We start from the raw sequence: 27,059 nt of genomic DNA on the forward strand, positions 1-27,059 counted from the left end.
TCAATATTCATCTATATTGATCATTGGAAAAGTTTCATGAAGTTTGGAATCAAAAAGTCACATGAAATGATAAGTTATATCCTTATTGGAATGATTTTACTAAGTGCGTGAATTGCACTATTAAGTGAATGGAAATGTAGGTCATCAATCAAACCTTGCAACCTTGCCCAAATAACTCTAGATGAACTCTACAACAAAAGTTATAAAAGGTTCATGTTGAGCAGAAGTCAAGAAAATGCCTCAATCGGTCAATAACTCTAATTTAAGCTTTATAGTGACGATACTTTGACCTATGTTGACCAACCACTTACAGTGCTTGCATGGAGTTGCACCTTAAATAAAAGTTGAAGATTGAGTAGAGTAGAACAAACTTTGTTTTTGGAACAAGAGCCAGATCAACTTGGAACTAAGTCAAACAGAGGCTCAAAAATTGAATCAGCGGCTGTTTTCAAACTTACAATTTTTCTAAGTCTGGAATTCATCGTCATCGCCATTGGCATTCCGCGTTCTCTGAAATTCGTTAAGCAACTTGAGTTGGTCCAAAAATAAAAGTGGAAGGTTATATTATGTAGAAGAGCATGCAAAAAGTTGGAACCCGTTTGGCTTCGTGTTGATGGTTAATTCTGAGTTTTTCCTAATCACCGTCGTCACGCTGACAAACCAAAGTTAGGAGCATGTTATCTGCTAAACCATAACCCTAATGACCCTGAACCCTTAAGCAAAGTTGGAGAGCATCAGGTGTAGACCAAACTTCATTTTGGGCCCATGGACCAAATTGGCCCGTAGCTGGCCCAAACCTGCGCTCCACCATGTTCACTCCGTCGCTCGCCAGGTGTTCACGGAAATGCCCCAACGCATGCCGCGTGCCCGTGAGTGGCGGCCATGCACGAGCAGCACCCCCACCTCCATGCCGCGTGCCCCTGCGCCGTTGCAGATGAGGAGAGCCCCGACCGAGCGCTCCACTTCCTTCCTCACTCGCGCTCGCCACCTCTCGCTCCTCTGTTCGCGCTCATCGTCGCCGTGTGCGCAGAACGGTGCGCCGCCGCCATGGCCGAGCGGTGAAGCTTGCCGCCACCGTGTCCCCGCCGCTCCTGGCTCCCTCGCGTCCTATAGTGTGCGCCACCACCTTCCCCATCGTGCGCCGCCCCTTCTGCTCTAATTTTTCGGCCACCGCAGCCGCCGTAGCGCCGTCGCCGCTGGAGCAGCCACCGGCGCTCTGCCTGCTCGCGTGGCCGGTAGGCCACAGGCCGCCTCGGGCCGAGCTGGGGAGCCCAGCGGGTGCGCACGGACCCTTGGTCCCTCCCCGCCACTTTCCCCGCCATCGACGAGCATCCTCCGGCTGGCAAACGGCGGGCTCCTGTGCAGCTCCTTCAAAAATCGCGAGCAGGGACCTTGTCTTAAAATTCAAGAAAAGGGAAGGTTCTAACTGCGAAGTCAGTGACTCAGATGAATAGTGCCGATAAGGACATATTTGTAGTAATTTGCTGAATCTTTGGAAATTCATAGTAATTCATAGGAAATTCGTAAAATAGAAAATGAGGACTTTTTGGAATCCTTGTGAAATTCTCTATGCATTAGATCTATAATATGGCATGTTTTAGTTTCAATATTTTGTGGTAAAAATAGATTTGTGCAGTAAGGTTGTAATGCTAGTTGAATTTGTTATTTTCCATAACTATAGATCTAGGGCTCCAAATGAAGTGAAATTTTTGTGGCATGCTACTCATGTGATATTTGATGTGTGGTAAAAAATTCATAAGTATTGGATGAAGTATGAGTGAGTTATTGGTTTATCTCGCTCTCACATGATTTCTTGCTTTATCAACTTGTCTTTTTTATAGAGGTTGCTATACATATTCAAATGGAGTGAAATTTGTATAGTAGACTATTGAGAGGATATGTGAGCCACTATAATTTTTGTAGAATTTATTGTATACTTTTGGTATATGTTCATTAAGTCACCTTGTTATCTAAAATAAATTAAGAAATGCATTAAAAGAATTTATTTGGTCATGGACACTAGGTTTTCTGGTGTTCTTTAGTCATGTGTGAAATGTTGATAAAGTTGGTTTTGCCCAATTATGAATTTGCAACATAAGTTAATAATTATTTTCTTGCCGATGTGGTTTATTGACAGATCTGGGAACTTAGCAAACTTCTTCATGACAATGTGCTTTGTTGTGAAACTTGTTTATACAAAAGTTGTAGATAATTTATGTATCTAGCTTCTGTTAAAATTTGGTATCATTTGGCCGAGTAGTGTTTGAGTTACAACTGTTTAAAGTTAGAATACCGGAATTGTTGCTCTCTATTTTGTATGAACCAGTTTCTATAAAGGTAAAATTTTGACCTACTTAACTTGGGAATCATGCTGTGATGGTTATAGATGAAATGTAGATAATTTAATAAGCTTTCCAAAATGTCTTCTTGCAAGTCATTTGGATTTGTGTAACTCCAGTTATAGCTAAATCTTGTAGCTGCTGTTTACATGTCCAGAAATTGACAGATTCCAATTATAGTGTTTGCTTGTATATTGTTAAGTGTGACTTATGCCTTGAATGATGACTGAGTTAGAGCACCTGAGATCTTGGGAAACTTGTGTCATGCTTGGTGTTGTCGTCTTCTTTTCCATCTTAGCATGATAGGTTGTGTGATGTTTAAGTTAAGCATCGCAAAGTACTTAAGTGTGTTAGTGTAAACTATGCTTGTCTTGCTTGCTATTTTGTGATGCGTCTCATGGTACTATTCTTCATATTTATGCACTTGCATATTGCATCTCATCTAGGTACGCTAGATGCACCACGTGAAGGATGAGATGTTGGAGCCAAACCCAAAGACAGCGTTTGATGGATCTATCCCGAAGCTGGAAGGACTAAGCAAGTGCTAGGACCTGAGATATCACCAGGACAGTGCAAGCTAACTGAACTGACTTGTGTCAGATCCCAGGCAAGCCCCAGAGCATATTAAGCCTAATTATCCTGGCAGAAGGGTAATCCCTAAGAGTGCTGGTGCTGATCGAACCCACGAATTTGGTTTCTAAGTTGTCCCAAAGGTGACCCATGGCTACCCTTGCAAAGTATGTCAGGGTGAGAGTTAGGAATACCCCCTCAGCTGAGTTGTAATTCGATTCGAGTCGCCGTCTCTCCCGGTTAGTGAGAACTTGACGGGCTTATCTCCAAAGTAGATACACTAAATAACATAATGGTTTAGAAATGATGATATGATGATGACAGCCTTATTATACTTGCTATGGTTAATATTGTTTGCTCCTAATAAGTGAGTGCTCTAGTACATGTGCTAATCTAGTGGACTGGTAAATGATGATAAGCTTGATGCTAAGTTTAAATTGGTCACTATATTCATAAGCTCTTTTATGCAACTGTGTCAAGCTAGCCCACCTCATAAGCCTAGCATGACCCTTGGTGTCCTTTATTTCTAGTTTTGATGGGTAAGTCTAGCTGAGTACATTCTCGTACTTAGGGTTTATCCCACCATGTTGCAGGTGGAGTTCTCGACCTATTGATGATGGTGGCTAACCATCGGTGGGCTCGGTGATTCTATACTTACTTCTCATCTATATGCTTTTGTCGGATGATGTCACTCATGCTAGCAATGTATTTGGAACATATATTAATGTAATCTTTTGAAAGCTATGTTGTTTCCACTAATCAATTTTGAAACCCAAACTTGTACTTTTAATTGTGAACCCATTTGTAATATTATTTCCGCTGCAAACCTGTGTATGTGATGTGTATTTGCTTAATCACGTGATCTTGGTTGTGATGTTGATTTACTGAGGTCTTTTGGGACACTCGGCGGACTACCGGGTTTATATGAGTGAAAGTATGCGCGTGTCAACATGTTAGCGGGGACAGCCGTACTTGATCTTGTATAAATTGGGTGGTTCTGTTACACTATTCACATGTTTCTATTCCGCTGTGCAATTCAATTATTTCTAACTCTGATAATTTGATTTCATTCCGCTGTTATATTAATAGATATTATACTCTGATGTTGTATTAAAAGTGATATAAGAAATGGTTACGAATGATGTAAGCTTTATTCTCTTATTTGTGATCCTGATGGCAAAAATGTGGATTTTTGGGTTCTCCCCTAGGGTGTGCCCGACGGAACCGAGTAATCTAGTGTTCTCCCTTGAGTGCTTAGTGTCTAATGGAAGACGAGCACTCCTGTGAGGCATTAGATTAGGCGGTTCTGCCACAGGTGGTATCAGAGCATAAATGAGGAAATAAAGCTTTAAAAACCTTTTCTAAACTAAAATTTGACAACCCATTGTTGCAAAAAGTTAGGACGTTTATATGTGAAGTTATATAAGTAGCCCTATTACTATGGTTATGTATCCAGGATAGATGGCACTCTACTGACTTAGATAGGTTTGATCAAGTTTTTTGTAGGTACACTGACTCGAGCATAGTTTGATAGTATCAACTAGTTACAGGGAGAGAACGATGTGCCAAAAATCTTAGGACGGTTGCCCTATATGTTGGCAACAGTGGAAGGACGTATAGGACGTGCATTCATGCATATTCCATTGGTGCATTGTAGCGCTCGTATTGCTGGTAGATACACCATCCATAGGTGTCACGCGTGTCGTATTGTGCACGACTAACTTGTTCCTATTCTAGAGTTAGGTCTGCACTGTGGCTTCATGTTTTGCGTTCGCCCGTGGTTCACGCCGGTCATGACCCACGTCTCCCCATACCCCTTTCTGTGCTCTTGTCAGACCCTTGCCCTGCAGTCGTACTAGTCAGTAATGGCATCACACGTCGCTCGCCTCAAACGCGCAGAATTTGGTTGATTCATTCATAGTGATCCTACGCGAGAACCCTATTGAACCACGCCAGGACCACTGAATGCTCCGCCTTTATAAGTAGAGCCTGGCTTAGCCGTTGGTACCACCACTCAATGCACTTTAGCTCGCTTAGCTTTTCCTTTGAGCCAGCTTTTTGCTCAGCCTTCCTTGCAACCACCGCCAAAGATGGCAGGAGCCTAGGTTAGTACCTACTGCCTGAATGTTGAGGGTTTTCCCAGAATCCTGCATGCCACCTTGCAAAAGCTCGGAGTCAATGATCGCCCCGAGTATGAGGGCCATGAGTATGAGGAGCATGGCACTGAGCGGTGTGAGGTTACCATCTACATCGGAAAGAGTGAAGAGTTCCCTGACCTCATGGAAGCCTAGAGTGTGACCGCAACCGGGTTTCGCTTCATCGACACCTACTAGGTTGTGGCCCACAAAGCCTTGCGGTACCTCTGCCAGATCTATGAGGAGCCCATTGCTTGTACCCCCATGCGGTTCTTTCCTCCTTTGGACAAGAATCAGTGGGCATGGAGGGCCCGCATGGAGGCTTTGCAAGGACAGGATGTGTAAGAGGATAGTCCCACCATGGTGCACTTAACCACATACCTGCTCACTCTAGATGAGTAGTATGACCGTCAAGCCTTGGAGCTAAGGGCGTGCCTTCGGCACGCCGAGGAAGCCGAGATCTTTAACCAGATGCTCTAGGTGCAGCTCACCGAAGTGCATGCCAGCGCTGCAGCTGCTGAGAGCCGAGAGGCTGCCATGGAGGAAACTCTAAAGGGGGCCAAAGATCAGCATGTTCATCAGTTGTGGGTGGCCTATCTTGTCACCAGGGTTGAGCAGAGGACACTGGCTGCTAAAAGGTAGGATGCCCCGATCTTAGAAGGGATCCCTATCCACCCACCCGAGAGAAGAAGAACTAGTGTTGCAGCACCACCAGCACCTCCACCCTCGGAAGTGTCAGAAGAAGAACCCTTGATTCCTCTCGCTCAGCCATTGCCCCACGAGGATGTAGATTAGTTTCCTTGGGATGTTGTACCTGTAGTAGTAGTATTTTTCGTCACTATCCTCTGGTATTGTACTCTTGCCATTGTTGTCGTCCATAGTGGTTGAGCTTGTTCGACCGTAGGTGAATGCTATGTCATGAAAGGGAGCCTGAGTGTCTATACGTTGTACCCGTATAAGATCGTTGGAACATGCATTTTAGTTATTTCGCTGTGTTTATTGCATTCATTTACTTTAAAGTCTCGTTAGACGTGCTCCAAGTTTTCAACGGCGATGTTAAGTGAGTTACAAGAGAAGTTGCCATTCAGATACCAGCAGATCAGCCATGATTGGATAATATAGGACACTGTATCGACTAATGGTGGATGTCCCAACAGAACACTTGAATCTCTTTAAACCAAATCCACCGTTGGATTCCTTGTCCCTTGTTGTGAAGGGAACCCTTGTTGTTTGAATTTTCCATCACAATACTCCCCTTATTCTGTGGTCTACGACCCCACTGCCTTCATGGCATGTAAGTTGGTAGTAGTTGCCTGGTTAATAGCTTACAGTGCCGTGACAAAACCGAGGGCTCCCTATGGAACAGCTGCCACATGGTGATGCTGCTCGGCACGCGCTGGTATCGAGGTTATTGACCAAGTACCTTTGCTGAGTTACACCGTTGTACCATTTGTTTTAAAAATTTTCTCCTTGGAAATGTTCAGGTGTTCAAACGGGAAATCCACAACGGGTTGATGCAGAGGTGTTCTCTCTAGTAACCAAGAGGAGATGGTTTTGGAGGAAGAAAGTATGACATGGTCCCAGTCCACTTGAAAGACGGATGTGGTCAAGTAAAGGAAAGAAAAAGAAGAGTAGTAAGGAAGGTTAACAGTGGATAGCCGGGAGTAATAGAAAAGTTAGAGTGGACGTCATGTCCCAACCCTGTTTTTAGTTGACCGTGCTTCGCATGCTGGGTCATTTCGCTGCGTGCCCTACGAACGTTGTCTGTATCGGGTCTTTAGCTCCCCGTTTTCGCGTGGCCATGGCATCGTGCAGTGCTCACCGTCTTTGTGCACTGTGCGTTGCTCCTTTTTCCAGCATCCGGTTGGCTCCCGACTCTCGCGCCTCGTCCCCATACCGGACCCCCCATTTCCCCTTCCCTTTCTTTCTTCTTTTGGTGACACAATCGCCTACACGCCTACCTCGTTGAGCGGACCCTCCTCTCATCTCCTTTATTTCCCCCTCTGCCGCTCGCGCAGGAAGCACACCATGTCCCCGACCTTATCTCCACAGCATGCACCGTCTGTGTATCCCATCCCCGCTGCATCCGTTTCCAATGTGTTGTGCCCCACCTCCGTTCACCTATATAAGATGCCCTTGGTCCTTGCTTTTCTTCATCCCCATTCCTCTCACATTCATAGCAGAGCTACGAAATCCAGTCGACGTTGTGAAGCTAGGTTTGTCAGTCTGAGGTGATGGTGTGATCTGAGAAGAAGGAAGGATCTAGTTCGTCGAAGAAGTTCAAGTTCCCTTGGTTAGTTGGCCTTAAGATTCATGATGTTTTACTTCTCAGTTGACTGTTTCTGGATTTGTTGGTGCTACGCCATGATTTGGATAATCATTATCTTGTTGTTTCTCCATTGTCCTCATCTATCTCGACTTCTGGATTAGATCTTGGTTGTATCAAGTTGCTCTTAACCATGTATCCCTAGATCCCCGTGTGGTTTAGTATTCGAAGTCATGTAATCTTTCGGGTAATCCCTGATCTATGAAATGTAATCGCATTTTTTCCCTTCTGGTTCTTGTTTCGAATCTCAGGACGAGATTCTTTTTAAGGGGGGTTGGTTGTAACACCTCGGTGTTATGATCTCGTTTAGCACTGCGATTTAGGCCTAAGAAAAATTACCGAAACGAGTTTCTCGAATGTTAAAATTTTAAATATTGCGCTTAGGGTTAAAATACCTTTTTTAGCAAACTATATAAGACAATACCACGCAGTTTAGGGCACTATGGATGGGCAGCCCGCATCCTTTACACGCATACTTGAGATTTCCAAGCCTAGCGGAGACCGGGAGATTAGTACGACGGAGTGACAGAACAACGTAGATCGTGTAGACGGCTATCAGTCTACCGATGTAGTACCACAACAATTTCACTGATGGACGGTAAATTTGAGGCACTAAACAATCTGAGGCCCTGTACGGTTGCACGGCCTGCACATCCATGGGGCATGGCCCTGCACACACATATGTATATATATATATATATATGCACACACATACTGCATTGTCGAACACCCGCCTGCCTCTGTGGTCACGTCAGGATTAATGCCTTGTCGTGGTAGCGCTGCCTGCCTCTATTGTCCCTCGGTCTTTATCAGTTGTGTTCCGTGGATGCATGGACATGTGGCCTGGTGCGTGAGACTTCACCGCGAAGCAAAGCTCAGTCCGCCGGCCGGCCGGGTCTCATCTTTGCAATTGCACGCATGCTCCATCTCCCTAGCCCCTAGCTAGCAACTCGCAACAATAGTCTAATACAAGCATGCATGTGCATTTCTCTTTTGTTTAGAGCGAGGACGGGCTGATTAGAGACGATGGGATGGCGGCATGTTTCTCTCCCTCGCGTCCTTTTTCCTGAGAGCGCTTTAAAGAAGGTTGGCTGAACCCCTGGTGCATCTGTGGCCTGCGCCGCTGCCTGTCGGCCTCTGCTCGCATTGGCGTGCCTGCACGCCTTGTCTACACCGTCATCGGCCATGTGCGTTCTTGTGCCGACCACTGTGGTGAGGATGCCCAGTTAGGCCAGGCCATGCCGATGCCGGTGTCGTGTTGTCTCTTCGCAGTCGCGGCGCATCATGTTAAGGCCAAGACTAGTCAGACCGGTTTCTCACTCTCCTAGGTGCAAACGCCTCCCCGCGCACAGCTCCTGCTCTGCCTTGCCTCATCTCTTCTGCGTGCCGCACCGAACCCACTCCTTTTCCCGTCACCGTGGCCATCACCGGGTCGTGGAAAGCCGCTGTTGTGCCCTGCTGCTAACCGTGCGCGAGCACGCCCGTGTTTCTCAGGTCCGCGCTAGGTCTGCGGCTCCATGGCACCGTCGGCTGCTTCAGTGCCTGCTGCTCCTCAGCGCGCCAGGGCCGCAGCGCTCCGCCGTCGTCTGCGCCCAGCTCCCCTTGCTGTCGCTGTCGTTGTTCCACGCTGCCGCGTGTGCCCTGCACTCCGGCGTGGCCGCGCCCTCGCTGCCTCCGCGCACGCAGCGCGCTCGAACACGCGTGGACTCCCTTGGTCTCGCGCTAGAGCCACTGCACCACCGCCTGCTGATCGTCACCGGCAAGCCGTTTCCATGGCCAGCGGATGGGCTCCTGGCCGGTGCTCTATTTTGTGGGAGGAGCCGAGGTGAGAAGCCTAAGAAGAAGTTTTATACATGGTCCTTTTTGCTAAATACGAGGCTCACGTAAATAGTGTGTTGTACAGTGAGTTGATTTAGAGAAAGCTTAGGGGCCTAATCGCTAAAACACTGTCCGCGCTTGGGCCGCGCCACTATGCACCTAGGCCGTACGCGCCAATGGTTCTCCAATGCTGACATGCCTTTGGTACCTTATATGTGTTTTTACCCAAGAGGTTGCATCAGATTCAACCCAGATCACTGTTGCAACTTAGATCCAAAGGCTCCCTAAGGAATGATCATCGAGAATGTTGAGCCGACCGAGTCAGCTATTACGTTTACCACTCACTCAGCAGACTCAGACCATACAATATTGTTATCAGAGAAAGAGAACTGCACACATGGAACCATTGCAACGAGTATCCTTCAAAAGATTATGATCTAGTGCAAAGTCCATAAGGTATGTGCTATATCCACTAGGGAAGTATATGTTACAAGTAGTTAGTCTATGCTTGAATCACTCTTCGTACATCGAGGACGAAGTACGCAAGACAGTGCTATCTTGGATTCCTCCCAATGTAACAGTGCTTTATGGAAGCCAATGAAGGAAATTCTTTTGACAAAACTTTACCACAAAGAACAAGTATAGAAAGTTATCTCGGCCATTTTGGTCCCTCTAATGCTTCAATGCTATGTAGCCTAAAGCTATCGCTGATATTAGAAACTGGTAACATGTCTCTCTTCCATAAAAGTCTTTCGTCCTGAATCTCGGGACGCGATTCCTTTAAGGGGGGAGGGCTGTAACACCCCAGGTGTTTGCCACCAGTTAAGCAATGGGTTGAGCTCAAACATGACATGTTAAGTGGTGATGACGGTGTCAAGATCAATTCTACAAGAGCGAGCTCCAACTTAAACTTGGGCAACACACCTTTGCTTGCTTATTGGCCCTTTTTAGATATATACCTAAGTAATGTTGAAGGTGCTTCTTTCATGTGCCTCACATCAATTTCCACCCACATGGATGATTGGAAAAGTTTCATAAAGTTTGGAATCAAGAAATCACATGAAATGACAAGTTATGTCCTCGCCTAAATTACTTTATTAGGTGAATAAGAACATGTAATGACAAACAAACATTTCAACCTTGCTCAAACAACTCTACTTACACTTGTGAATAAAAGTTATGAAGGGTTCATGTTGAACAAGTGGCCAAAAAATGCTCCAATAGATCAAAAATGGTAATTTAAGCTTTATCGTGATGCTACTTTGACTTAGTTTGAACTATGGCTTAGAGTGTTTGCATGGCAGTGGAACCTAAATAAAAGTTGAAGTTTGAGTGTAGTAGAATAAACTTTGTTTTTGGACCAAGAGCTAGATCATCTTGTAAGCAAGTCAAACCGAGGCTCCAACTTTGAATCTACTGCGGTTTTCAGAGTCCGAAAAATTGGCTAAGTCTGTGATGCCTGAATTTCACAATTTCAGTTTTCATGTACCCCTCTTCGTAGCCGTGTATCTCTCCAACCAGGCTAAATGAGACTTTGACGCTTTAAGAAAAGTTGTAGATGTCGCGTAGCTCTACAATTTTGATTACTACGGATTGTGCCAAAACTAAGTGGTTTAGAAGTTACGGAGGCACGAACTATGGGTTTCAGTGGTATGTTTGAGGTAGAATTGGAAATTTGAAATTTCTGAACAGTGTCGTCGCCGTGCAGACTGCTAGCGCCACGTGGCCTCCCGTGTCTGCGCCGTCGCCACCTCGCCCCGGTGCATGAAAGCTGAACATGAGGCCTGTTTTCCCCTGCCCTCTCCATTCTCCCTCTCCCTTCCTCTGCATTCTTTTTCTTTCTCCCTTGCTGAGCCAGACATGGCGACCGCAGGCAGCCATTGCCGCTGCCGCAAATGCACCATAGCAACCACGCCGTCCTTTGGTTCCAAGACCTACAGCTACTCCAACCTCGCCTGGGTAACTCCCTCGTTTGTCTAGTCCCCAAGCTCTAACCGGTAGCCCCTCCTCTGTCGTAGTTCGCCGCCACAGCAGTTCGTCGCCACCGGTGCCACGGCCAGGCTGCTGCTGGCTGCAGCCGGCCGATCAAGGGTCAGGCGTGGCCGAGGGCTAGCCACAGCCGGATCCCAGCGCCCCAGGTCCAACCCCGACGCCCCCCCCTTGCTAGCTGACCCGACGACGCTGCCCCTTCACGGCGTCCGGCGTCGTGAGGTTGAAGAAGACGGGGTGAATCATAAATAGAAGCTCTTTCATGTGTTCACTTTGCATAAAAGCCAGACACATGTATTTACACATATGAGCTTTGTTGGTTTCTATGATTTCCAGGGTTCCTAATGCAAAAGTATTTTCCTTTTTCGGTTTAATCTTTTCTTTTGCAGATTTCTGTGCTTAACTTTGGAAAATTGTAATAATTAGTAGAAAAATCGTAAAATAACAAATGTGGACTTTTTGGAATCCTTGTGAAATTCTCTATGCACTAGATCTATAATATGGCATGTTTTAGTTTAAATATTGTGCTGTAAAAATAGATCTATGCAGATAGGTTCTTGATACTTGCCATGTCTTGTCTTTTTCATAACTGCAGTTTTTATGCTCAAATAAATGTGAAAATTTTGTGGAGTGCTACTAAGGTGATTGTTGTTGTTTGGTAAAAATGTCAGGGGTTTAGGATTTATAGTTTAAGAGTTATAAAAATAACAAATGCTCTTTTTGATTTGCTCCTATTCTGAACAGTTCTGCATGTTTGAATTAATTGACTCAGTTCAGTTATGAATCATGATTTTATGACAATATATGAGTTTTAGTACTTTTCTTAAGCTTTTCAAAAAGATAAATATCATGAATTTTGGTTAAGTGGATCTTGAGTTATAATTGCTTGAATCTCAGTGGCTGTTTCTGCCCAAACCCAGAGAGGGGTTTCCTTTTTCTTACTGTGAGGCCTTCTTAATAGTATAATTAGCTTGAGGTGTTTACAACAAAGTTGTTTAGAATTTGACAAGCTTTCTAAAAAGTCTAGAACCAAATTTATTGGACATATATAACTTCATTTATAGCTGTTTAAAGTGGTATGTCAGTTTCTGTCTATGTTTTGGACAGAGATGCAATTATTGGATTAATTGACCCTTCTAACTATAGAATAATCTTAATATTAGAATAATAAAGTTGTACGTAACTTCCTAATCTTTTCAAAAAGTTATGGTTCATGTTTGTTGGAGGTCTCGAACTCTAGTTATACTTCTCTGAAGTTTCTATCAGTTTTCTGTACCACTGCTGTTGGGCTGCATTTGCAGTTTTGCTTGTGCAATCATTTTTGTGGTGTAAATGATGTTTGCTATGGTTGTAGTGAATACAAAAGTTGTAGAAAATTTCATAATATTGCTTGTGTTCAAATTGTAAGACCATAGGCCTGATAGTTTAGGAGTTACATGACTTTTAAGTCTTCTGTCAAGTTTTGATTATATTCGGAGCAGATCTGGATGATGCTAGTGTTTGATCTAGTTAGGATTTGAATCACACCTAAATGATAATAAGGAAGTTGTATATAATTCATGTATCTATCTGCTGTTAAAATTTGGTGTCATTTGGCCAAGTAGTTTGTGAGTTATGCCTATTTAAAGTTGAGTTTCAGATATGGCTGCTCTCTGTCAATTGTGGACCAGTTTCTGTAAATGGGTATATTTGACTTAGTTAACTTGAGAATCATGCTAAGAGGATTAAATATGAATTGTATAAAATTTCATAAGCTTTCCAGAATGTCTTATTGCATGGCTATTGGATTTGTATAACTCTAGTTATGATCCTAACATGAAGCTATTGTTTCCAGTCCAGAAATAGACATATGCTAGTTGTGGTTGTTTACTCCATGTGTTGCTAAGTGTGGCTTATGCCCTTGTTGATGGTCAAGTTATGATACTTGTGACCTTGTTAAACTTGTGTCATGCTTGATGTACTTGCTCTCTATGGTTAGTTGTGTGATGTTAGTTAAATAGCTATTGGTGTCTATGTTTTGCATAATCTTGTGTTGGTCTTGAATGCTTATGTGAGGCATCTTGTGTTACCATTCATCACATTCATACACATGCATCTTGCATCTCATTTAGGTATGCTAGATGAACCACATGAAGGATGTGATGTGGAGCCTAACTCGAAGATTGGGTTTGGTGGATCTATCCCGAAGATGGAAGGACTAAGCAAGTGCTAGGACCGGAGATGTCACCAAGTCGGTGCAAGCTAACTGAACTGACTTGTGTCAGATTCCAGGCAAGCCCCAGAGCATTCTAAGTCTCCCAGTATTTTACAAAATATTACTCAAGTTCTTATGATTGCTGCATTAGGTTATAAGAGTTGAATGGAACCACTTGATGCATATAAATTCCTTGTCCAGAGATATACATCGTTAACCCTGTGTAGGTCCAGGATCAAACATATGCTTAGCCATGCTTAGACTGGTAGAAGTCGGGTGATTTCCTGTCACCTGCGAGAGATAGGTGGAAACCGGAGCACGGTTGGCTATATTTGCTATCGTGGAAAAGAACCATGGGGTAAAAGTAAATCAAGACCGGGCGGAGTCTATGTGTAGGTTGACTTATGTGATTCCGTCTATGTCGATTAAGGACCGTACCATTGTTGGCGCTTCTGACAAGATTGAACGCATGCCTATCACTTAGCTGGCCGGATAACTTATTCCGACTACGAAGCCAAGTAGCTCAACTCAGGCTGGGACCCATTCTGTTGTGCGCTCCTTGCGGGGGGGGGGGGGGGGTGATCAGATTGAGCCCAAGGGCAGGCTAGGCCTGAACATCCTGGCATCTGGTGTCCCAGATTGTGCGGCATGGTATGTACCCATGAAATGTGGATCTGAGTTGTACCAAAGGTGACCTAAGGTGACTAATGATCTACTCTACCTGGGTTTGTGTTAGGAATAAATTCCCAGCTGGTTGAAATCGATTCGAATCGCCGTCTCTCCTGGATAGTGAGAAACTTGGCTAGTCCCAACATCGTAGTAATTGTATTATGGAATGTGATGGTTCGGATAAACATGGAATTACTGCACCTGCTATGGTTACTATTGTATGATCTAAAAAGATATACCACACGTTTGGCACATGATAGTTGCTAATCTAGAGATGGATAGTTATAATTAACTTGATGACAGAATTATAATTGTATAATTAAGTTAATCGCTTTTTATGCAAAATGTTGTCAAGCTACCTCCACTTATAAAGCCTTGCATACTCCTTGGAGTCAATTTTACTTCTGGTTATGACGGGTAAGTCTAGCTGAGTATATTCGAGTACTCAGGGTTTATCCCACCATGTTGCAGGTGAGGTTTTGGCCTGCTGAAGATGGTGGCTAACCACCGGTGGGCTCGGTGACTCTATATTCACTTCTCATCTACATGCTTTTGTCTGAGGATGTCACTTATGCTAGCAATGTATTTGGAACTTATATCAATGTAATCCTTTGAAAGCAAATGTTGTTTTCACTAATCAGTTTTTAAACCCAAACTTATACTATTATTTGTGAAACCATTTGTAATATTATTTCCACTGCAACTCTACGTATGTGATGTGTATTTACTTAATCACGCGATCTTGGTTGTGATGTTGATTTACCGAGGTCCTGCGTGACACTCGGCAGACTACCGGGTTTATATAAGTGAGAGTATGCACGTGTCAATGTGTTAAGCGGGGACAGCCGTACTTGATCTTGTATAAATTGGGCAGTTCTGTCACAGTCGGCCATGGGGCTTAAATAGAAGCCCCCACAAAATAGAGCCGTTATACCCCTTCACTGGGCACACTGCGCTCTGACCGGACGCTCCAGTCATACTGACCGGACCCTGGACTCAGCGTTCGGTCCACTGATGGACGCCACGCACCACTAGCTTCAAACGTTGTTCATTAGATTTCAACGGCTACGAAGCTGACCGGATGCTCCGGCAAAACTGACCGGACGCTGGAGCCACAGCGTCCGGTCGAGTACAGTAAGCTCCTCGAGACGTATTTCTTTGACCAAACACGTCCGGTCCACCTTGACCGGACATAGACCAGCATCCGATGCAATACCCTAGGTATTGTGCCGACCGACCAGTTCGACCGGACGCAAGCAGCCAGCGTCCGGTAAGTTGACCGACGCCAGCATCTTCGCGACCAACTCCTTTTCACTTCTAACTTCTCCACCCTTACTCAAATGTGCTCACCACCAAGTGTATCACCTTGTGCACATGTGTTAGTATATTTTCACAAACATTATCAAGGGTGTTAGCATTCCACTAGATCCTAAATGCATATGCAATGAGTTAGAGCATCTAGTGGCACTTTGATAACCGTATTCCGATACGAGTTTGACCCCTCTTAATAGTACGGCTATCAAACCTAAATGTGATCACACTCTCTAAGTGTCTTGATCACCAAAACAAAATAGCTCCTATGGTTTATACCTTTGCCTTGAGCTTTTTGTTTTTCTCTTTCTTCTTTTTAAGTTTAAGCCCTTGATCATCGCCATGCCATCACCATTGTCATGTTATGATCTTCATTAGCTTCTCTACTTGAAGTGTGCTACCTATCTCATGATCACTTGATAAACTAGGTTAGCACTTAGGGTTTCATCAATTCACCAAAACCAAACTAGAGCTTTCACTCCCCTAGAGGCCAGGCGAGGCGGAGCCCACGACATGCTGACGAGGCTGAGAGGGCGTTCGAGGCCCTGTCGGTGAGATCATGGAGGGACGAGGAGGAGACCGCCAAAGTCAGGAAGGAGAAGGACGAGCTACTCCCGAAGGACACCAAGACCCACCAGCGGATCCTCGACCTTCTGGCCGAGGTTGAGAAGGAAAGGGAGCTAAAGCTAGGGGCTGAGGAGAAGCTCGTGGCCCTAGAGAAGAGGGCGAGTCTAGACTCCGCGTCGGTCGCCCGGTTGTGCAAGGAGCGGGATGAGCTGCTCCAAACCACGGAGAGGCTCTGCTCGGAGCATGGCATGGCTCGTGAGGAGCACGACCAGGCCCTCCAAGAGCGTGACCAGGCCAACCAAGAGCGTGACGATGTGTAGCAGAAGGTCAGCTCCATCCAAGCCAAGCTCAGAAACATGATGACCTAGAAGCTAAAGACTGAGAGCATGTCTGTCAGGCTAGCCGTGGACCTTGCTGAGGTGAGGAGGAATCTTCAGGAAGAGAGCGATGAGCTCAATATCCTGAGCATCACCCTCAGAGTGGTCTAGGATGACCTTGAGGTGGTGCGGTCGGAGGGGACCAGTTCGCTCATGGCCCATGCCATTGAGATCACAACGCGGGTGCGCCAACTCGAGAGGAATGCCCTTCGCACCGGGGTCAATCAATCCTTCGTGATTGCTCGTTATCGCTATGGGGACAACATCGATCTAGAGGTGATGAGCCATGGCTTCGCGCCTAGCTATGAAGTCCACGAGCTAGAGGACATGGAAGCGGTGGTGGCTCCCCTTTCGCAGGACCTAGCGGATAGAATAGAGAGCATAGTTCACCCCTAGAGGGGTTAGTTAGCTAGATAGGTCGGGCAATCATTTATGTAACAAGCGGACAAGCTCCGACCCCTCTGTACTATCCAAACAAGCTTATCATTTTGTTTCGTTTGATCAAATTTGTTTTTCCTCCCTTTTTATGTGTGAAAAGGGGTTAGTGTGTTCCAACCCTTCTGTTTGTTAAGACCGTAGGGCCCGAGGTGTAGAAGAGAAACTTTGATCACGCTGGTAAGCAAGAGTACCATAGCCGCTGGGGCGTAGGTTTCTTGTAGTCTGACCAGCCTTGCTCAGTCGTTCATTTCATAGACCTAGCCACTAGGTTTAACGTGAGGAAGAGGTCGGGCACGACGACTGTTTCAGAAAGGGTGTATTTATAGCCTTATTAGCCCCCTAGTGAGATCCGACCCCCTTCCGTTGCTAGGGTCAGGTGTCACTAAAGATCGAGGAGAGGATAGTGACATTTAGTAGGAGAAAAATGTCTCTTGTTTTCACATGTACCCCCTCCCTAGGTTCTGGGCCATCGTTCTATGACCGTGCGTTCAGTCTCCTTGCGAGTTTAACTTTCCTTGAGCCCCCACGCGTAGCGGGGGGTCCGGTCGAGGGTCGGCTCGTCTTTGTGATCGTCGGCCTGTCCACGGTAGAGAATGTCTATCGGATAGGTACGCTCTTATTAGCCCCCGAGTGAGGCCTGACCCCCCGCCGTTGCTGGGGTCAGGTGTCACTAAAGGTCAGGGAGTTTGATAGCAAAACTGATAAGAGAAAATGTGCATTTATTAAGGGTAAAAGCGATATAGTTGCTTGATGTTCTAGGCATTGACAAAGACCTCGCCGTCGATGGTCTTGAGCTTGTAGGCGCCTGGTCAGAGCACCTCCCACGGTGAAGAGAGCTTGTGGCGGTCCTTGCTGCTCTGGACGAGGCAAAGGACTAGGTCTCTGACGTTGAAGGCCCGACCCCGCACTCAACGGCTGTGGTACCGTCGCAACACTTGCTGGTACTTGGCCGAGTAGAGGAGGGCAACATCGCGTGCTTCATCCAGCTGGTCCATGGCGTCCTCAAGGGACACCTCGGCTCCCTGTTCGTCATATGCCCTGACCCTTGGCGCTTCATAGTCAAGATCGGTCAGGAGGATAGCCTTAGAACCATAGACCATGAAGAATGGTGTCTAGCCGGTGGCCCAGCTGAGTGTCATCCTCAGGCTCCAGAGCACCGCAGGAAGCTCTACGACCCATCGTCCGCCAAACTTGTTCAACTGGTTGAAGATCCTAGGCTTGAGGCCTTGTAGAACCATGTCGTTTGCGCACTCATCCTGCCCATTCGTGCGGGGGTGTGCTACGGTGGCCTGGTCGACGTGGATGTGATATTCATCGCATAATTGGAGGAACTTCTTCCCGATGAACAGCGAGTCGTTGTCCGTGATAATGGAGTTCGGTACTCCAAAGCAATGGACGATATCTAGGAAGAACAACATGGCTTGCTTGGACTTGATCGCGGAAATTGGTTGAGCCTCTATCCACTGACAAGCAAGTGGGTATAGCCTCCGGGTGCTCTTTTGAGAGGTCCGACCAGATCGAGCCCCCAGACCACGAATGGCCACGTGATGGGGATCGTCTAGAGCGCTTGGGCCGGTAGGTGGGTCTACTGGGCGTAGTACTGATACCCTTTGTAGGTGCGCACAATCTGTTGGCGTCAGCTACTATGGTCGGCCAGTAGAAGCCTTGTAGGAATGTGTTTTCGATGAGGGTTCTCGGCGTGGCATGGTGACCGCAGACCCCACCGTGGATGTCGCTCAACAGCCGCTTGTCCTGTTCGATTGGGATGCAGCGCTACAGGATCCTGGTGTAGCTTCGCTTGTAGAGGTCGCCCTCAACAAGGATGAAGGACTTGGCGCGACACTCGAGCCACCGAGCCTCCATTTTGTCTGTCGGCAGCGCCTCACGGAGGAGGTAGTCAAGGTAAGGCGTCTTCCAGTCGACCAGAGGGTCAGGCTCTGTCACTGGATCCTTGTCAAGCTCCATGACTTCAGGGTCGGATGGAGTTGATGGTTGGTTAGCCCCTAAGCCTAGGGCGGACGATCCATCACCGGCTTGTTCTAGCTCCTCGTAGCCAACCGAGGGCTTATGCTGATCACTGGCAAAGACGCCTGTCGGCACCAGCTCTCGGCCAGATGCTACTTTCGCCAGCGCATCGGCCGCCTCATTGAGATGCCTCGGGATATGATTAAGCTCGAGGCCATCGAACTTGTCCTCCAGCTGGCGGACTTCTTGGCAGTATGCAGCCATCTTGGCGTTGTGGCAGCTCAACTCCTTCATGACTTGGTTGATGACCAGCTAGGAGTTGCCCCAGACGTCGAGGCATCGAATACCGAGCTCGATGGCGATGCACAGGCCGTTGACGAGTGCCTCATATTTGGCCACATTGTTGGAAGAGGGAAAATGGATGTGAACCATGTACCTCTTGCATACCCCAAGGGGAGAAACGAAGACCAGCCCTGTGCCAGCGCCTTTCTTCATTATCGATCCGTCGAAGTACATCGTCTAGTACTCTTTATCGACGATCGCTGGTGGCATTTGGACCTCCATCCACTCTGCAACGAAATCAGCCAGCACTTGGGACTTGATGGTCGTCCGGGGGGCATACGCAATGCCTTGACCCATCAGCTCGAGTGCCCACTTCACGATCCTTCCCGTGGCATCCTGGTTTTAGACGACCTCGCTGAGGGGGAAGGACATCACGACCGTCATCGGATGTGACTCGAAGTAGTGGCGTAGCTTCCTCTTGGCGATGAGGACGGCGTACACGAGCTTCCGGATCTGGGGATAGCGGGTCTTGGACTCGGATAGGACCTCGCTAATGAAGTACATTGGATATTGTACTTTGAGGGAGTGTCCCTCTTCTTCTCGCTCCACCACCAAAGCGACGCTGACCACCTGCGTGGTGGCCGTAATGTAGAGCAGAAGCGGTTCTCTGTCGGTCGGAGGAACCAGGATTAGGGCCTTCGTCAGAAGCTGCTTGACCTTATCAAGCGCCTCCTGGGCCTCGGGCGTCCATTCAAAATGGTCGGCCTTCTTTAGAAATCGATAGATGGGGAGGCCTCATTCGCCGAGGCGCGAGATGAAACGGCTGAGCGTGGCAAGGCACCCCGTAACTCGTTGTACCCCTTTATGTTCTGAATCGGGCTCATCCTTGTGATGGCCGAGATCTTTTCCGGGTTGGCTTCGATGCTGCGCTCGGAGACGATGAAACCCAGCAGCATACCCCTCGGGACCCCGAAAATGCACTTCTCGGTGTTGAGCTTAATGCCGTTTGCTTGGAGTTTTGTAAAGGTTTGCTCAAGGTCGGCTACGACCTGACTAGCCTATTTGGACTTGACCACGATGTCGTCCACGTAGGCCTCAACGGTTCGCCCGATGAGGTCTCCGAAACACTTGAGCATACAACGCTGGTACGTAGCCCCAACGTTCTTCAGACCAAACGACATTGTGGCATAGCAGAACGATCCGAAGGGGGTGATGAAAGATGTCGCGAGCTGATCAGACTCTTTCATCGTGATTTGATGGTACCCGGAGTACACATCAAGAAAACAAAGGGTTTCACACCCTGAGGTAGAGTCGACTACTTGGTCTATGCATGGCAAAGAAAACAGATCCTCTAAACACGTTTTGTTAAGATCCGTATAGTCAACACACATTCTTTATTTCCCACTCTGGTTTCGTACACAACACGGGGCGCCGTCCATGAGGACGACGGTGCTGTCTACTTTCGTGGACTGCGGAGAGTCTCTCCATCCACAATAGGCGTATGATCTGCTTCGTCCTCCGGCCGTCCGGCGGGCATAGGCGTGGGCGTTGAAGTTGAAGATGTGGTCCGATTGCTGATTGCTCTTCGTTAGTGCTCTGATCGGGATGGGTGTGGCGCACTGCGGCTGGGAACCGAGCAAGCTCCTGGTATGCAGGTGTTAGACTGAACTGAACTACATTATGGAGTCAAAGAACTCCACTTTGTGTCAAATTGTTTGGACTTGTGCCATGAAATTTCTTGCTCGAAACACACTTGTATTGACGGGGTCGTAACATCGTTTAGCTTTTTTTTCTTCTCTAAATTCTCTTTTCTCTATTATATATTCTGTTGGAAATTGACAGATTGTATTGCCACAAAAGAATTCTAGTATTCTGTAGATGATGATTATGTGGCCGGAATTGCATCTAGAAGCTTGCTGCTTGTCGCCCGAGTGATCCAGACAGCGGCGCTGCCATCACGTGCCCACTTCCACAAATAAAGGGCACGCGGGGGCATTTCGGCATGCATCTACACCCTTCCAATCTAGTCACACATAATTAAGTTACAGGCACAACCACTAGCTTATAAAACCAGGCGCCAAGCTCACAGCACGGATCACGGATGACAACGATTTCTAGGCTAACACATCATCCACGGGCTGTCTACGGTCACACGTCTCCGTTTCTCCATGGACGAGACGACAGGAGAACTCAGATGGCGGCAAGGGTGGCTGGACGGCGGCGGCGGCATGCCGCAGGGGCCGTTGCTTGCCGTTTCGAGCATCGTCGCCTTCTTCCTCTACCTGACATGGCAGATCGACGAGTACGAGGAGCAGCTGCGCAGGCGCGCGCAGGCCTGCTGCTCGGGCTCCTCGCGCTGGTCGTGCTCGCGCACCACGCGCTGTTCGACGCCGACGGTAGGCTCGTCGTGCCGGCCGTGTCCTGGTGGTGGCGGGGCCAGTTTGAAGGTGGCGCGTCGTCGGACACGGACCGCGGCGGCAGCGGCACGTCGCCGTGGGCTGTCGCGGCGGTGGTGGCGCTCCTGCTGGTGTTGGCATCGCACAAGTCGTCCTTCCAGATGTTCCGCCCGCCGTTCTACCTCAAGTAGAAAATAACTCGAGTGCAGGCGTGGTCATAGTAAATGATACGGAGTAGGTTCTATGAAAAACTTTTGTGCTGTACAGTTGATGTGTTGTATCGTCGGCTCTGCTTAGTTTTTTACACCTGGACTGGATGGATTCACCGTCTGGGATATTCCAGCTGACCAGCGTATACAGTTACCATAGGTTGGTTCTTTCTGCTGGACCTGTCCGGTTAAGTTCCCGATTTGATATGACTGCTTCTATTTTTATTTTTTTAGAATTTAATATTAATATTTATGGTATATAATATTAAATTGAGATAGATCTATTTATATGTTGGTTCTATTTTTATTTTTATTATAGGTTGGTTCTATTTTTATAGGTTGGTTCTATTTTTATTTTTATTTTTATATATAATATTAATATTTATGGTGTATATATATATATAATATTAATATTTATGGTAAAAAATAATATCATTAGAGATAGATCTATTTTTATAATAAATTTATTTAGACATACAAATGTTGCACATATTTTTTTCAAATCCAGTTAAACTTACGGCACGAAAACTAAAAGCGAAGATATTTAGGGACGAAGGGAGTATGTGTGGAACATATGCAATATCAAGATAAAACACTCGCAACATATGACTGAAACAACTGAAACATCTAGAACAATACACTTGCAACATACGTGTATTGCCCTGTCAACATATGCAACATCCATATGAAACACTTGTAACATACATATGAAACACTTGAAACATACACTTATGGCGCAACATCTTCTTACTGCTTGGGTGAATCGAGGCTCATCGATGCGGAGCTCAATGCCACGAAGGTCGCTAGTTGCGGAGCTCATCGACGGCGTGGATCTCGGCGGCGTAGCTCGCCGGCAACACGCAGCTCGTCGACTGCAGTGCGCGCAGAGTTCAACAATAACACATGGGTGTCGACGGCACGGAGCTCACCGGCAACACGAGGCTCTCCGCGCGGTAGCGCGCAGAGAGTAGGAGGGGTATGGCCATGACACAAGCAGGGTGGGTGGCTGCGCGAGTTCGAGATGAGGAGGAGATGCACAAGCTCCACAGCATCCTTCGTATCCCTGTTATTTTGAATGGAGAGACGGAAGAGAGAGATACTAGATGGAACCGGAGAGAATAAGTTTAAGTGGCTACCTGACAAAAGTATAAGATATTTGTGTGATGGGTATAATATGTGAACAACGTGAGTCCACATAGCGTCGAACGTCCTGACGCGGATTGGATGCCTACGGTGGAGCATTACAAATTATAAATTCTTTTAGTTTATATATATATATATATATATATATATATAACTTGCATTATACATTTAGACATAACTTATATCTACTCCTTCCGTCCCAAGATAAATGTACTTCTAGAGCTTTGGTGCGAAGATCAATGCTAATGAGAAATTACATTTATACCCTTGTAAAGATGTAATCATTGTAACTCGGGAAAAGAAAAAGTAGAAAAAGACAACTAGAGTTGGTTTGTCTTATACTCCCTCCATACCCAAAAAACCTGACGTTTAGGACATGATTGCGGTAACCAAGGATGATTAATTAGGGGTTAGTTTTCCATCTTTGCCCCTAATAAATATGGTTGCGGGTGCTATCTTTATGAGAAATTTGTAACAGAACCGACCAAATTATAAGAACGTAAGTACAAAAACAATCACTGAAGTGGTTAAATTCCTATACTTAAGCTCCCATAATTCCGGTAGTCCGGAAATCACGAAGGATTTCAAACAACTCCAGACATACAAACCAAGACCGTAATGATTCAACACAACACATCATTCGTTACAACATTTCACAAGTGGCATTCGGATTACATCCATCAGAGTTCAAATAAAAGATTACAAACCAAGTTCAAATTTGCGGAAGCAACATAGTTTAGTACATAACTTCATAGTTTCAAATATATTGCCAGATCTTAGTCATGTCCCATAAAAGCATCTTCAGGTACGAGAACTAGGAGAGACCACGCCCAACGGTCTAGTCTTCATCCCCAGACGAGAGAAGGCAATACTTCCAGCAACCAAAGTAAAACTGGTCATCTGTAATAGATGGGAGATAAACCTTGAGTACGAGAAGGTACTCAGCTAGACTTACCCATCAAAACCAAAAATAAAAGACACCAAGGGTCATGCAAGGCTTATGAGATGGGCTAGCTTGACACAGTTGCATAAAAGAGCTTATGAATATAGTGACCAATTTAAATTTAGCATCAAGTTTATCATCATTTACCTGTCCACTAGATTAGCACCTGTACTATGGCACTCACTTATTAGGAGCAAACAATATTAACCATAGCAGGTATAATCAGGCTGTCATCATCATATCATCATTTCTAAACCATTATGTTATTTAGTGTATCTACTTTGGAGATAAGCCCGTCAAGTTCTCACTAACTGGTGAGAGACAACGTCTCGAATCGAATTACAACTCAGCTGAGGAGGTATTCCTAACTCTCACCCTAGCATACTTTGCAAAGTTAGCCGTGGGTCACCTTTGGTACAACTCAGGAATCAAATTCGCGGGTTCGATCAGCGCCAGCACTCTCAGGGATTTTCCTTCTGCCAGGACGATCAGGACTTTTAAATCACCTACCCTTGGACTCACGCCTATGGCTCCCTTCCGAGGCGTACTTTATACTTATCGACTCCCGACCTGAGATGAGCTACTCGGCTTCGTGGTCAGTCTCTTGACCCAGCCAACTAAGAGAGAGGCATGCGTTCAACATGAACAGGAAAAGCTCCAAGATTCGGTCCTTAAGCGACACAGACGGAGTCACTACAAACCAGCAAGCCTCTGCCCGGTCTTCATTTCAAATTAAGACAGGTTCTTTTCCACGATAGCAAATATAGCCAACCATGCCATATGTATATCCCTATATCTCGCAGGTGATAGGAAATCACCTAACTTCTACCGCGTTGAAGCAGGGCTAAGCACTACACGAGCCTGAGCTACATAGGATTCAGGGTATCAATATCTGGATAAGAATTAGATAACCAATGCAGCAAGTGTTTGTATCCAACACCTAAACTTAATGCAACAATATATATATAACAATAATACTTTAACTGCATTTCAGAAATTAGGAGACTTAATATGCTCCGGGGCTTGCCTTTTATAAAGTTGCACGGACGGTGATCCGGGCACTCAACAGTGACCTCGTCTGGCACTTCTCCCGAGGGCTGCACCTCCTGAACCTCCGATGTTGGCTGCTGCTGCTCCCCGCTCGGTTCCTTGAATTCCAGCAGTGTCACTCCTTCCGGTACACCTATTGCATGCAGATACACAAAGATAAATATTATGGATGCATAAGGAATGGCATGATGCTCATGATGAATGGATCATAGTAAGTGTTTAACGAAAACATCACTGGACACTTGTGTACCGATTAAGAACAGCTCTATTCAAATCACTTTAAAACATGTATCTAACTTAACTTGAAGAACAAGATCAACTTACCTAACTTGCATAACCTAAGATAAAGATGCTCATCGTCAGTTAAAGGCCTAACACCTAGGAACATTACCACAAGCTTAGAAATAGTAAAGGCATACTTAAATCAAACGTTAAGGTTTCATATGCAAACGAGCAGTTCCTTAATTCAATCACAACAAGAGTTCTACAAATTCAAATGACTTAGAAGAGGACATTCTGGAAAGCTTATGAAATTCTCTACAAATCATTTGTAAACATCAAAGCAGTATTCTTACGTTAACCAAATCGAATTAAAGTAAACATAGAATCTATCCAGAAATGACAGGTTTACTAAATTAAATATTTAGTGATGATGCAAAAGCATAATTGGACCAAACCAAGTTTACCAACTTGTTGTGCATACCAGAGGAACCTCAGAAAGTATAGTGCCAACTTCTAAATAAATTATTTAATGTCCTTTTCTAATTTATTTAGTTAATTAGGTGATTAAAGCAACATATAGTAAAACTATACAGAAAAGTCTACAACAATTACAGTAGCTACCTCATGCTTCACATAGACTACCATAAAAAATTTAAAGCAATTGGACAAACAGAACTTGCTGTATCAAAAATAACAGATGGTAGGTCTATTTCTAGCATAATTAGAAAACCCTATTAAAAAGTGTCAAGAAACAGATTTCACATTTTTCCTAGTATCATTCTATCATAAGAATAGCATTCACCAATTTTTACCTTTACTGGATCTATAGAAAAATTATGAAAATTCACACAAGATCCATCCATGCAAATAAGAGAATTACCTAACTCCTACATACAGTGTCCAAAATGTATGAAAATTTAACTACAAACTATTCATGATATGAGCAGTACACCATAAAAATTTCATGCCATTTGGAGCTACACAGAAAAAGATATAATTACCCCTATTTCCCACATGATTAAAAGAGATAATTAGCAACTCCATTTTTCATAACAAAATATGGCATAAATTATATTTTTAATATAAACTAGACATTATCAGGGACTCAACAAAATTGGAACCACATCATTTGGATCTACCAACCAAGAGATATACATTTTTGAATATGTACTCAAATCTGTGAAAAAGAATAAAACAAAATAGAATGGAAAACCTAACCAGCTACTGGGCCGACCCGGAAAAGCACGGCGGTCTGCGACACACGCGCGTCAGCACTCAGCGTGGCCCAGAAACGCAGCGTGGCCCACGGCCGGCTCTCGCCTGCGCACGGCTGCTGACGAGCGGGCCCCGTAAGTCAGAGAGACAGATAGGGGAGGAAGAAGAACGACGGCGGTAGCTCATCGCCGGTGGCAGCTCCAGCGAGGCCATCGGTACCAGCGTGTTCACCTCACCCATGCGCACCTAGGGGTACCATCAATTGCGGCTATTACGGTGGCTAGGGGGAATGGCGACGGCCATGGCGGTGCACGGCCGCGGGTTGGCCAGCTCCGGCGAGGTCTGGCCCCGTAGGGCGCAGCTAAGCTCGGTACGAGCTTCAGGAGGCCACTACCATGCTACCCAAGCAAAGAGAAAGGGAGGGGAAAGCCTCAGTGGTAGTTGGCCGCGTGGAGCACCAACTCCGGTGAGGTCCCGTCATGGCGGTGGTGGTGGAAACGGCAAATGCGCCCTTACCAAGACCCAAACGGCACGGCTGAGAGGTGGAGGAGGTAGAGGAGAATACGGCGGAGCTATTGATGAGCTGGCCGACGCGTTTTTGCGGTGGCGAGCGAGCTAGGCGACGGCAAAGCTCGGTCAGCAACGGCGGAGCTGCTGCGGCTCTGTTGCTGCGCGTGGTGGAGGCGAAGGAATGGAGAAAATGGGCTGTGAACCGGTCGACAGGCGCATGGGGTGCTCATGTCGTGGCCGGCCGTGCCAGGGCGTCCACGGCGCATGGTAGGGTGATCAGGTGATCGGCGACGCGTGGCGTACACGCGGCCATCGAACCTTGAACCTGTCGAACACTGTAACTTGTCTGAACTCGATTTAGTTTTCAAATGAACCGACTGACAGGCGAAGT

The 27,059-nt window shown here is 46.1% G+C and overlaps 1 protein-coding gene and 1 pseudogene across 1 annotated transcript; one reads left to right on the forward strand and one right to left on the reverse strand.

Annotated features, from left to right (window-relative positions):
• Window positions 1–18,506: 18,506 nt before the first annotated feature.
• On the reverse strand, window positions 18,507–18,962 carry LOC136456523 (uncharacterized). Its single transcript, XM_066456432.1, has one exon. It carries the CDS (start codon window positions 18,960–18,962, stop codon window positions 18,507–18,509), a length of 456 nt encoding a protein of 151 aa, XP_066312529.1.
• Window positions 18,963–21,094: 2,132 nt separating this feature from the next.
• LOC136483374 (uncharacterized) lies at window positions 21,095–21,778 on the forward strand (annotated as a pseudogene).
• Window positions 21,779–27,059: the final 5,281 nt, after the last annotated feature.

This window comes from Miscanthus floridulus, chromosome 1, assembly GCF_019320115.1.
Source record: "Miscanthus floridulus cultivar M001 chromosome 1, ASM1932011v1, whole genome shotgun sequence".
Lineage (NCBI taxonomy): Eukaryota > Viridiplantae > Streptophyta > Magnoliopsida > Poales > Poaceae > Miscanthus > Miscanthus floridulus.